Consider the following 13,778-nt stretch of genomic DNA (forward strand, 5'->3'; position numbering starts at 1 on the left):
ATACGTGCTGAATTCAATATAAAAGGATTTGGAGGGAAAAAAGATTAGCATGATACGTGCTGAATTCAATATAAAAGGATTTGGAGGGAAAAAAGATTAGGTTAGGCTCAGTGCTCCGTTGACATTTCACAGAGATATGCTTGTTTTTGTGAGAAGTCTTGGAAAAATAAACTTCACAGTAACATGAACAGCATATATTAAAATAGGAACATACTACACTGTACAAAAATATAAACTCAATATGCAACAATTTCAAGATTCAAGATTTTACTGCGTTATAGTTCATAAGGAAATCAGTCAATTGAAATACATTCATTAGGCCCTAATCTATGGATTTCACATGACTGGGAATACAGATATGCATCTGTTGGTCACAGGTACCTTAAAAAAAGGTAGGGGCGTGGATCAGAACCAGTCAGTATCTGGTGTGACCACCTTTTGCCTCATGCAGCGCGACACATCTCCTTCACATAGAGTTGATCAGGCTGTTGATTGTGGCCTGTGGAATGTTGTCGCACTCCTCTTCAATGGCTGTGCCAAGTTGCTTGATATTGGCGGGAACTGGAGCACGCTGAAGTACACGTCCATCCAGAGCATCCCAAACATGCTCAATGGGGGACATGTCTGGGCCATTATGTGTACAGATCCTTGTGACATGGGGCTGTGCATTATCATGCTGAAACATGATAATGTGAACATGATAATGTGAACATGAACATGATAAGGCGGCTAATCGTAGAGAATTTAAAGTTAAATTCTCTGGCAACAACTCTGGTGGACATTAGTGCAGTCAGCATGTCAATTGCACACTCCCTCAAAACTTGAGACATCTGTGGCATGGTGTTGTGTGATAAAACTGCACATTTTAGAGTGGCTTTTTATTGTTCCCAGCACAAGATCAGCTTCTTGATATGCCACACCTGTCTGGTGGAAGGATTATCTTGGCAGAGGAGAAATGCTCATGAACAAAACCGGTAAAATGACAGTGAAAATAACAGTAGTAAGGCTACTGAGGATCTGAGGACCCATGCCAAATCTTTTCAGTCTCCTGAGGGGGAATAGGTTTTGACGTGTCCTCTTCACGACTGTCTTGGTGTGTTTGGACTATTGTAGTTTGTTGGTGATGTGGACACAAATGAACTTGAAGCTCTCAACCTGCTCCACTACAGCCCATCGATGAGAATGGGGGCGTGCTCGGACCTCGTTTTCCTGTAGTCCACAATAATCTCCTTTGTCTTGATCACGTTGAGGGAGAGGTTGTTGTTCTGGCACCACCCGGCCAGGTCTCTGATCTCCTCCCTATAGGCTGTCTCGTCATTGTCGGTGATCAGGCCTACCACTGTTGTGTCATCTGCAAACTTAATGATGGTGTTGGAGTCGTGCCTGGCCATGCAGTTGTGGGTGAACAGGGAGTACAGGAGTGGACTGAGCACGGACCCCTGAGGGGCTCCAGTGTTGAGGATCAGTGTGGCAGGTGTGTTGCTACCTACCCTCACCACCTGGGGGCGACCCGTCAGGAAGTCCAGGATCCAGTTGCAGAGCTTAGCAGATCCTTAGCTTAGTGATGAGCTTTGAGGGCACTATGGTGTTGAACGCTGAGCTGTAGTCAATGAATAGCATTCTCACGTAGGTGTTCCTTTTGTCCAGGTGGGAAAGGGCAGTGTGGAGTGCAATAGAGATTGCATCATCTGTGGATCTGTTTGAGCGGTATGCAAATTGGACTGGGTCTCGGGTTTCTGGGATAATGGTGTTAATGTGAGCCATGACCAGTCTTTCAAAGCACTTCATGGCTGCGGACGTGAGTGCTACGGGTCTGTAGTCATTTAGGCAGGTTACCTTAGTGTTCTTGGGTACAGGGACTATGGTGGTCTGCTTGAAGCATGTTGGTATTACAGACTCAATCAGGGAAATGTTGAAAATGTCAGTGAAGACACCTGCCAGTTGGTCAGCACATGTCCAGAGCACAAGTCCTGGTAATCCATCTATCCCAGCGGCCTTGTGAATGTTGACCTGTTTAAAGAGAGCGTGATCACACAGTCGTCCGGAACAGCTGATGCTCTCATGCATGCCTCAGTGTTGCTTGCCTTGAAGCGAACATATAATTGATTTAGCTCGTCTGGTAGGCTCGTGTCACTGGGCAGCTCGCGACTGTGCTTCCCTTTGTAGTCTGTAATAGTTTGCAGGCCCTGCCACATCCGACGAGCGTTGGAGCCGGTGTAGTGCTATTCAATCTTAGTCCTGTATTGGCGCTTTGCCTGTTTGATGGTTCGTCTGAGGGCATAGCAGGATTTCTTATAAGCTTCCGGGTTAGAGTCCCGCACCTTGAAAGCGGCCACTCTACCCTTTAGCTCAGTGCAAATGTTGCCTGTAATCCATGGCTTCTGGTTGGGGTATGTACGTACAGTCACTGTGGGGACGACATCCTTGATGCACTTATTGATAAAGCCAGTGACGGATGTGGTGTACTCCTCAATGCTGTCGGAAGAATCCCGGAACATATTCCAGTCTGTTTTAGCAAAACAGTCATGTAGTTTAGCATCTGTTTCCTCTGACCACTTTTTTATAGACCGAATCACTGGTGCTTCCTGCTTTAATTTTTGCTTGTAAGCAGGTATTAGGAGAATATAATTATGGTCAGATTTGCCAAATGGAGTGTGAGGGAGCGCTTTGTATGCGTCTCTGTGTGTTGAATAAAGGTGATCTAGAATTGTTTTCCCTCTGGTTGCGCATTTAACATGCTGATAAAAATGAGGAAAATCTTGAGACTTCCTTAGTTTCGTGCACCAGCTGTTGTTTACAAATATACACAGACCGCCTCCCCTTGTTTTACCAGAGTGTGCTGTTCTATCTAGCCGGTACAGCGTATATCCCGCCAGCTGAAACTTTTCCATTTCGTCATTCAGCCACAATTCGGTGAAACATAAGATATTACAGTTTTTGATGTCACGTTGGTAGGATATTTGTGATCATACCTCGTCTAATTCATTGTCCAATGATTGTACGTTGGCAAGTAATATTGATGGTAAGGGCAGATTTCCCACTCGCTGTCGGCGGATCCTTACGAGGCACCCCGCCCTGTGTTCTCTTTGCCTGCGTCTCTTTCTCTTGCCAATGACGGATTTCGGCCTTGTCGTGTTTCTGAAGTACATCCTGTGCGTCCTGCTTGTTGAAGAAAAAATCATTGTCTAATCCGAGGTGAGTGATCACTGTCCTGATATCCAGAAGCATTTTTTTGCCGTAAGATACAGTGGCAGAAACATTATGTACGAAATAAGTTACAAATAACGCGAAAAAAACACATAATAGCACAATTGGTTAGGTGGCCGTAAAATGGCTGCCATTTCTTCCGGCGCCATCTTTCACATAATCATTTGAAAGAAATCAGCTTTTTGTGAGTATGGTTAACTTTTGAGATATTTTATTTCAGCTCAAGAAACATGGGACCAACACTTTACATGTTGCGTTTATATTTTTGTTTAGTGTCTATGTCATGTCTCAAAATCGATATCTATCTCACCTTTATATAGAAAGAGTGGGAGGCCCCGGTGCACAACTGAACAAGAGGACAAGTACATTAGAGTGTCTAGTTTGAGAAACAGACGCCTCAAAAGTCCTCAACTGGCAGCTTCATGAAATAGTACCCACAAAATAGCAGTCTCAACGTCAACAGTGAAGAGGCGACTCCGGGATGCTGGCATTCTAGGCAGAGTTGCAAAGATAAAGCCATATCTCAGACTGGCCAATAAAAATAAAATATTAAAATGGGCAAAAGAACACAGACAGAGGAACTCTGCCTAGAAGGCCAGCATCCCGGAGTCGCCTCTTCACTGTTGACATTGAGACTGCTGTTTTGTGGGTACTATTTCATGAAGCTGCCAGTTGAGGACTTCTGAGGCGTCTGTTTCTCAAACTAGACACTCTAATGTACTTGTCCTCTTGCTCAGTTGTGCACCGGGGCCTCCCACTCTTTCTATACTGGTTAGAGCCAGTTTGCGCTGTTCTGTGAAGGGAGTAGTACAAAGCGTTGTACGAGATCTTCAGTTTGTTGGCAATTTCTCGCATGGAATAACCTCCATTTCTCAGAACAAGAATAGTTCTTAGTAAGTTCTAGTAAGTTCTTTGTTTCTGGCCATTTTGAGCCTGTAATCGAACCCACAAATGCTGATGCTCCAGATACTCAACTAGTCTAAAGAAGGCCAGTTTTATGGCTTCTTAAATCATAACAACAGTTTTCAGCTGTGCTAACATAATTGCAAAAGGGTTTTCTAATGCTCAATTAGCCTTTTAAAATGATAAACTTGGATTAGCTAACACAACGTGCCATTGGAACACAGGAGTGATGGTTGCTGATAATGGGCCTCTGTACGCCTATGTAGATATTCCATAAAAAATCTGCCATTTCCAGCTACAATAGTCATTTACAACATTAACAAAGTTTACACTGTATTTCTAAATCAATTTGATGTTATTTTAATGGGCAAAAATGTGTTTTTCTTTAAAAAACAAGGACATTTCTAAGTGACCCCAAACTTTTGAACGGTAGTGTGCATATTTTTTACATCGAATTTTGCACAATGGTTATGGCTCTAGATGAAAAGCTGTTTCAGGTATTTGAAAAATGAACATTTCGCTTACCACCCCCCCAGCCATCCTCACGTACTTTGTGCCCCCTCAGGTTTTGGGGTGCATGATGCCCTTGGTGGCCAGTTTCTGCTCTGCTTGCTTGTACAACTCATAGAAAGAGCACAACAAGTACTAACAGCAGCTGCCAAACAGCCTACCCAACTGCTCTGAGGCGTCAGGATCGCTCTATAGCGCACATATGCATACATTCCTTTCACATAAAAGGCACTTTTCTTTTACCTGTTGCAACATGTGTGTTGATAAGAGTCTCTGTCACTGACATCTATCTCTTTTTTCTGTCTCCTTCAGGATTGAAGACCTACCTGATCTCAGGGAGGAAGGTGGAGCCGTGCCACTGTAGCTGTTCCCAGCTGGGCCTGGCTGGCCTGGAGCCTGGGGGGGGGACCCACTGTGCCACACCCTGTGCCCACACCCCAGATGGACCCCCCAGAGCCCCCTCAGCCTGTGGCCTACCCCAGGGAGGGGCTTCCGACAGGGCCAAGGTGAGGACATGGTAGTCTGCGGGGTAAAGGGGAGATGGAGGTCAGGTGTGTGCTCATTCCAATCTTTGGTGGTTTTCTACTGTGTAACTTGGATAGACATATTCTTTGGTTGTAATAGCATACTGTACTTTGACTTCATTTAGAAAATGGTCATAGTGGAACAAATGTTCAGCTCAGTAGACATGTCTTCAGAACATAATTGTAGGGCCCTGTGTTTTGAGCAGTCATGTGACATGAGATTCTATCCTGTATTTTAAGCCTTATCCAGAAATTAAAATTACACCAACAATGTAAGGAATTGTTTGAGGATGGTGTTGGACCATTTGACCTAAAAAGTTAATCAAAGTTTAAATTAGGGTTAAAATCCAAGCATGTTACATAATTGCATAAAACACAGGGACCTAACTTAACAAGATGTTGACCGTTGAAGTCGGAAGTTTACATACACCTTAGCCAAATACATTTAAACTCAGTTTTTCACAATTCCTGACGTTTAATCCTAGTAAAAATTCCCTGTCTTAGGTCAGTTAGGATCACCACTTTATTTTAAGAATGTGAAATGTCTGAATAATAGTAGAGAGAATGATTTATTTCAGCTTTTATTTCTTTCATCACATTCCCAGTGGGTCAGAAGTTTACATACACTCAATTAATATTTTGGTAGCATTGCCTTTAAATTGTTTAACTTGGGTCAAATGTTTTGGGTAGCCTTCCACAAGCTTCCCACAATAAGTTGGGTGAATTTTGGCCCATTCCTCCTGACAGAGCTGGTGTAACAGAGTCAGGTTTGTAGGCCTCCTTGCTCGCACACACCTTTTCAGTTCTGCCCACAAATTTTCTATGTGATTGAGGTCAGGGCTTTGTGATGGCCACTCCAATACCTTGACTTTGTTGTCCTTAAGCCATTTTGCCACAAAGTATGGAAGTATGCTTGGGGTCATTGTCCATTTGGAAGACCCATTTGTGAGCAAGCTTTAACTTCCTGACTGATGTCTTGAGATGTTGCTTCAATATATCCACATAATTTTCCTCCTTCATGATGCCATCTATTTTGTGAAGTGCACCAGTCCCTCCTGCAGCAAAGCACCCCCACATGATGCTGCCACCCCCGTGCTTCACGGTTGGGATGGTGTTCTTCGGCATGCAAGCCTCCCCCTTTTTCCTCATAACATAACTATGGTCATTATGGCCAAACAGTTCTATATTTGTTTCATCAGACCAGAGGACATTTCTCCAAAAAGTACAATCTTTGTCCCCATGTGCAGTTGCAAACCGTAGTCTGGCTTTTTGATGGCGGTTTTGGAGCAGTGGCTTCTTCCTTGCTGAGCGGCCTTTCAGGTTATGTCGATATAGGACTCGTTTTACTGTGGATAAAGATACTTTTGTACCTGTTTCCTCCAGCATCTTCACAAGGTCTTTTGCTGTTGTTCTGGGATTGATTTGCACTTTTCACACCGAAGTACGTTCATCTCTAGGAGACAGAACGCGTCTCCTTCCTGAGCGGTATGAAGGCTGCGTGGTCCCATGGTGTTTATACTTGCGTACTATTGTTTGTACAGATGAATATGGTACCTTCAGGCGTTTAGAAATTGCTCCCAAGGATGAACCAGACTTGTGGAGGTCTACATTTTTTTTTCTGAGGTCTTGGCTGATTTCTTTTGATTTTCCCATGATGTCAAGCAAAGAGGCACTGAGTTTGAAAGTAGGCCTTGAAATACATTCACAGGTACACCTCCAATTGACTCAAATGATGTCAATTAGCCTATCAGAAGCTTCTAAAGCATGACATCATTTTATGGAATTTTCCAAGCTGTTTAATGGCACAGTCAACTTAGTGTATGTAAACTTCTGACCCACTGGAATTGTGATACAGTGAATTATAAGTGAAATAATCTGTATGTAAACAATTGTTGTAAAAATTACTTGTGTCATGCACAAAGTAGATGTCCTAACCGACATGCCAAAACTATAGTTTGTTAACAAGAAATTTGTGGAGTGGTTGAAAAATTAGTTTTAATGACTCCAACCTAAGTGTATGTAAACTTACGACTTCAACTGTACATGTGGCTGACCCATGCTTATCCACAATGCATATAATTTAATATTCACCAACAGAGACAATTCTCTACTCTCTTACTGTTACTCGTGAAGTGTAGGAGTGTTGACCTGGGATCAGGTCCCCCCTGTCCAATTAGTCTTATTTATTAAGATCTAAAAGGCAAACCTGATCCTAGATCAGCAAGCCAACTCTGAATATGGGCCCATGAATGTGTAGATATTAGTATAAATCCGATGGTGGGTTTAGTGTCATGATGGAGTAATGAGGATCCATATAGAGACAAGGTTCAGTGCATTCAGAAAGTATTCAGACCCCTTGATTTTTCCCACATTTCGTTACGTTACAGCCTTATTCTAAAATGGATTAAATAAAACATGTTCCTCATCAATCTACACACAATACCCCATAATGACAAAGTGAAAACAGGTTTTTAGAGTTTTTTGCAAATGTATTTAAAATAAAAAACGGATCGCATTTACATAAATATTCAGACCTTTTGCTATAAGACTCGAAATTGAGCTCAGGTGCATCTGGTTTCCATTGATCATCCTTGAGATGTTTCTACAACTTGATTGAAGTCATCCTGTGGTATATTCAATTTATTGGACATGATTTGGAAAGGCACACACCTGTCTATATAAGGTCCCACAGTTGACAGTGCATGTCAGAGCAAAAACCAAGCCATGAGGTCGAAGGAATTGTCCGTAGAGCTCTGGGACAGGATTGTGTTGAGGCACAGCCTCCAAAACATTTCTGCAGAATTGAAGGTCCCCAAGAACACAGTGGCCTCCATCATTCTTATATGGAAGAAGTTTGGAACCTCCAAGACTCTTTCTAGAACTGGCCGCCCAACCAAACTGAGCAATCGGAGGAGAACGACCTTGGTCAGGGAAGTGACCAAGAACCCGATGGGAGTTCCTCTGTGGAGATGAGAGAACCTTCCAGAAGGACAACCATCTCTGCAGCACTCCACCAATCAGGCATTTATGTAAGAGTGGCCAGACGGAAGCCACTCCTCAGTAAAAGGTACATGACAGCCCACTTGGAGTTTGCCAAAAGGCACCTAAAGGACTCTCAGACCATGAGAAACAAGATTCTCTGGTCTGATGAAATCAAGATTTAACTCTTTGGCCTGAATGCCCAGCATCACGTCTGGAGGAAACCTGGCACCATCCCTAAGGTGGTGGCAACAGCATCCTGTGGGGATGTTTTTCATCGGCAGGGACAGGGAGACTAGTCACAATCAAGGGAAAGATGAACGGAGCATTATACAGAGAGATCCTTGATGAAAACCTGCACCAGAACGCTCAGGACCTCAGACTGGGTCGAAGGTTCACCATCCAACAACACAACGACCCAAAGCACACAGCCAATATAACGTAGGAGTGGGTTCGGCTCTCCATCCAACCTGACAGAGCTTGAGAGGATCTGTAGAGAAGAATGGGAGAAACTCCCCAAATACAGGTGTGCCAAGCTTGTAGCATCATACCCAAGAAGACTCAAGGCTGTAATCACTGCCAAAGGTGCTTTAACAAAGTGCTGAGTAAAGGGTCTGAATACTTATATAAATGTGATATATTCTAGAAACCTGTTTTTGCTTTGTCATTATGGGGTATTATGTGTAGATTGATGAGGGAAAAAACAATATAATCAATTTTAGAATAAGGCCGTAACATAACAAAATGTGGGAAAAGTCAAGGGGTCTGAATAATTTCCAAATGCACTGTATATTTACTCTGCTGCTACACCTATATCTAGTATTCACTACTCTCCTCAGTCATACAGTACGCACACACACTTGCTTTATAGATACCAATTAGCCCCCACAGTTCCACTATAATCCTCCCGTACCACCACTTCAGTCGTGGCCAAAAGTTTTGAGAATGACACACATATTAATTGTCACAAAGTTTGCTGCTTCAGTGTCTTTAGATATTTTTGTCAGATGTTACTATGGAATACTGAAGTTAATTACAAGCATTTCATAAGTGTCAAAGGCTTTTATTGACAATTACATGAAGTTGATGCAAAGAGTCACTATTTGCAGTGTTGACCCTTCCTTTTTCAAGACCTTTGCAATCCACCCTGGCATGCTGTCAATTAACTTCTGAGCCACATCCCATTCTTGCCTAATCAATGCTTGGAGTTTGTCAGAATTTGAGAGAGACAAACCATCACTTCATTGGCTCTCTCTCGCTCTCTCTCTCACACACTCACTCACACTCACACACTTCACTGGTACAAACCCTCACTTCATTGGTTCTCTCTCTCCCTCTCACACTCACTCACACACACAGACTTCACTAGGTTTAATGACACCTCTTTGAAGCTGTGTCCTTTCTGTGGGCTTCTCATCCCTCTCAAACACTCACTGGTCCTCAGAGCCTGACTTGGCTGTGTGTGTGTGTGTGTCAGGCTGTGTGTGTCGCCCGAAAGTGAGCCAGTGTTCACAGTATCGTCTGTCTGTTTTAAGTCTGTAGGTGTATGGGTGCACACGTACACGCGTATGTGTCTGCATCACGATGTTACCAAGTACTTTGAACAATCCTTTCACGGCCAGTGCCCAATCATCAGATGAGTGTATATTTGTCTCTGTCCATTCCTTCAGCCTACCCCAGCCATTTCTATGTCATCCCTCTCTCCACCTCTATCACTCTGGCCCTGTCTCTCATCCCTCTCTCCACCTCTCCTCCTCTCACCCGTGCCCTGTCTCTCATCCATCTCTCCACTTCTCCTCCTCTCACCCTGGCCCTGTCTCTCATCCCTCTCTCCACCTCTCCACCTCTCACCCTGGCCCTGTCTCTCATCCCTCTCTCCACCTCTCCTCCTCTCACTCTGGCCTTGTCTCTCATCCCTCTCTCCACCTCTCCTCCTCTCACCCGGGCCCTGTCTCTCATCCCTCTCTCCACCTCTCCTCCTCTATCACCATGTCTCTCATCCCTATCTCCTCCTCTATCACCCTGGCATTGTCTCTCATCCCTCTCTTCACCTCTCCTCCTATCACCCTGGCCCTGTCTCTCTATAGGGCTGCTATTGTGGTTGGTATTGTATCCATTGAATCTGATTGTGTATCATTGTGATTCTAATTAGTGGTAAAATGCTGAAGTGCTGAGTTCGTGCTTTCTCTCGCTCGATCTCTCTCTCGCTCTCTCTCTCAATGGGTCCATTTCTCATAATCTTTTATTGTCTGTTTCTCTCCCTGTCTCACTCTCTCTGCCCTCTGTATGTCTCTCTCTCTCTCTCTCTCTCTCTTTGTCCTGTTTCTGTCAAACTGTTTTTCTCTCATTCATTATTTCTCTCCGTTATATCTCTTCAGCCTCAATTTACTCATTCTTTACCTCTCTCTCCTTCCCCACTCTCTCTCCCTCTCCCTCCCTTCCTCTCTCTCCATTCCTCTCTCTACCACAACCTCTATCCACCCTCTCTCCCTTCCTTCCTCTTTCTCCCTAGCTTTCTCGCTCTCCACCCCCCCCCCCAAATTAAAATTAGAATATAGTAATAGTGAACTATGAAATAACATATATGGAATCAAGTAGTAAGCAATTTTTGTTTATGTATTTTAGATTTGAGATTCTTCAAAGTAGCCACCCTTTGCCTTGATGACACTTTGCATTCTCTCAACCAGCTTCACCTGGAATGCTTTTCCAACGGTATTGAAGGAGTTCTCACATATGCTGAGCACTTGTTGGCTGATTTTCCTTCACTCTGCGGTGCAACTCATCCCAAACCATCTCAGTTGGGTTGAGGTCGGGTGATTGTGGAGGCCAGGTCATCTGATGCAGCACGCCATCAATCTCCTTCTTGGTCAAATAGCCCTTACACAGCCTGGAGGTGTGTTGGGTCATTGTCCTTTTGAAAAACAAATGATAGTCCCACTAAGCGCAAACCAGATGGGATGGCGTATCGCTGCCGAATGCTGTGGTAGCCATGCTGGTTAAGTGTACCTTGATTTCTAAATAAATCACTGACAGTGTCACCAGCAAAGCACCATCACACCTCCTCCATGCTTCACGGTGGGAACCACACATTCGGAGATCATCTGTTCACCTACTCTGCGTCTCACAAAGACACAGAGGTTGGAACCACGGCAGGTAGCCTAGTGGTTAGCGCGTTGGGCCAGTAACCGAAAGGTTGCTGGATCGAATCCCCGAGCTGACAAGGTAAAAATCTGCTGTTCTGCCCCTGAACAAGGCAGTTAACCCACTGTTCCCTGGTAGGCCATCACTGTAAATAAGAATTTGTTCTTAACTGACATAAGAACATGATTTAAGACATGAAGGTCAGTCAATGTGGAAGATTTCAAGGACTTTGAAAGTTTCTTCAAGTGCAGTCACAAAAACCATCAAGCGCTATGATGAAACTGGCTCTCATGAGGACCGCCACAGGAAAGGAAGACCCAGAGTTACCTCTACTGCAGAGGATAAGTTCATTAGAGTTACCCGCCTCAAAAATAGCTTATTCTTGCCATAATATGGACTTGGTCTTTTACCAAATAGGGGTATCTTCTGTATACCACCCCTACCATGTCACAACACAACTGATTGGCTCAAATGCATTAAGAAGGAAAGAAATTCCACAAATTAATTAACAAAGCACACCTGTTAATTGAAATGCATTCCAGGTGACTACCTCATGAAGCTGGTTGAGAGAATGTCAAGAGTGTGCAAAGCTGTCATCAAGGCAAAGGGTGGCTACTTTGAAGAATCTCAAATCTCAAATATATTTTGATTTGTTAAACACTTTTTTTGCTTGCTACATGATTCCAGATGTGTTATTTCGTAGATTTGATGTCTTCACTATTATTCTACAATGTAGAACATAGTACAAATAAAGAAAAACCCTTGAATGAGTAGGTGTGTCTTTTGACTGGTACTGTATAAACTCAGCAAACGAAGAAATGTCCTCTCACTGACAACAACTTAACATGTGTAAATATTTGTATGAACATAACAAGATTCAACAACTGAGACATAAACTGAACAAGTTCCACAGACATGTGACTAACAGCAATGGAATAATGTGTCCCTGAACAAAGGGGGGGTCAAAATCAAAAGTAACAGTCAGTATCTGGTGTGTACTGCAGCTGGTGGGTTAAGTACTGCAGTGCATCTCCTCCTCATGGACTGCACCAGATTTGACAGTTCTTGATGTGAGATGTTACCCCACTCTTCCACCAAGACACCTGCAAGTTCCCGGACATTTCTGGGGGGAATGGTCCTAGCCCTCACCCTACGATCCAACAGGTCCCAGACGTGCTCAGTGGGATTGAGATCCGGGCTCTTCGCTGGCCATGGCAGAACACTGACATTCCTGTCTTGCAGGAAATCACGCACAGAACTAGCAGTATGGCTGGTGGCATTGTCATGCTGGAGGGTCATGTCAGGATGAGCCTGCAGGAAGGGTACCACATGAGGGAGGAGGATGTCTTCCCTGTAACGCACAGCATTGAGATTGCCTGCAATGACAACAAGCTCAGTCCGATGATGCTGTGACACACCGCCCCCAGACCATGATGGACCCTCCACCTCCAAATCGATCCCGCTCCAGAGTACAGGCCTCGGTGTAACGCTCATTCCTTCAATGAAAAACGCGAATCCAACCATCACCCCTGGTGAAACAAAACCGCGACTCGTCGGAAAAGAGCACTTTTGCCAGTCCTGTCTGGTCCAGCGACGGTGGGTTTGTGCCCATAGGTGATGTCTGGTGAGGACCTGCCTTACAACAGGCCTACAAGCCCTCAGTCCTGCCTCTCTCAGCCTATTGCGGACAGTTTGAGCACTGATGGAGGGATTGTGCCTTCCTGGTGTAGCTCGGGCAGTTGTTGTTGTGGAGTACGACCCTGCCTCACGCAGGAAGCGGCGCAGGTCCTAATCCAGGCACTTGTCATCTCCCGTCTGGATTACTGCAACTCGCTGTTGGCTGGGCTCCCTGCCTGTGCCATTAAACCCCTACAACTCATCCAGAACGCCGCAGCCCGTCTGGTGTTCAACTTTCCCAAGTTCTCTCACGTCACCCCGCTCCTCCGCTCTCTCCACTGGCTTCCAGTTGAAGCTCGCATCCGCTACAAGACCATGGTGCTTGCCTACGGAGCTGTGAGGGGAACGGCACCTCCGTACCTTCAGGCTCTGATCAGGCCCTACACCCAAACAAGGGCACTGCGTTCATCCACCTCTGGCCTGCTCGCCTCCCTACCTCTGAGGAAGTACAGTTCCCGCTCAGCCCAGTCAAAACTGTTCGCTGCTCTGGCACCCCAATGGTGGAACAAACTCCCTCACGACGCCAGGTCAGCGGAGTCAATCACCACCTTCCGGAGACACCTGAAACCCCACCTCTTTAAGGAATACCTAGGATAGGATAAAGTAATCCTTCTAACCCCCCCCCCCCCCCCTTAAAAGAGTTAGATGTACTATTGTAAAGTGGTTGTTCCACTGGATATCATAAGGTGAATGCACCAATTTGTAAGTCGCTCTGGATAAGAGCGTCTGCTAAATGACTTAAATGTAAATGTAAATGTTGTTGCCATCCTGTACCTGTCCTGCAGGTGTGATGTTCGGATGTACCGATCCTGTGCAGGTGTTGTTACACATGGTCTG

The 13,778-nt window shown here is 44.7% G+C and overlaps 1 protein-coding gene across 2 annotated transcripts in view; it reads left to right on the forward strand.

The window, feature by feature from the left end:
- LOC139581535 (adenylate cyclase type 9-like) overlaps nucleotides 1-13,778 on the forward strand; it is a 98,641-nt gene that overhangs the window by 69,617 nt on the left and 15,246 nt on the right. For both annotated transcript variants that reach the window (XM_071411522.1, XM_071411436.1), the window contains one exon: nucleotides 4,933-5,126. In XM_071411522.1, the coding sequence (XP_071267623.1) occupies nucleotides 4,933-5,126 (194 nt within the window). The remainder of the gene's footprint in view (nucleotides 1-4,932; nucleotides 5,127-13,778) is intronic.

Source organism: Salvelinus alpinus, chromosome 1, assembly GCF_045679555.1.
Source record: "Salvelinus alpinus chromosome 1, SLU_Salpinus.1, whole genome shotgun sequence".
NCBI classification, from domain to species: Eukaryota; Metazoa; Chordata; class Actinopteri; order Salmoniformes; family Salmonidae; genus Salvelinus; species Salvelinus alpinus.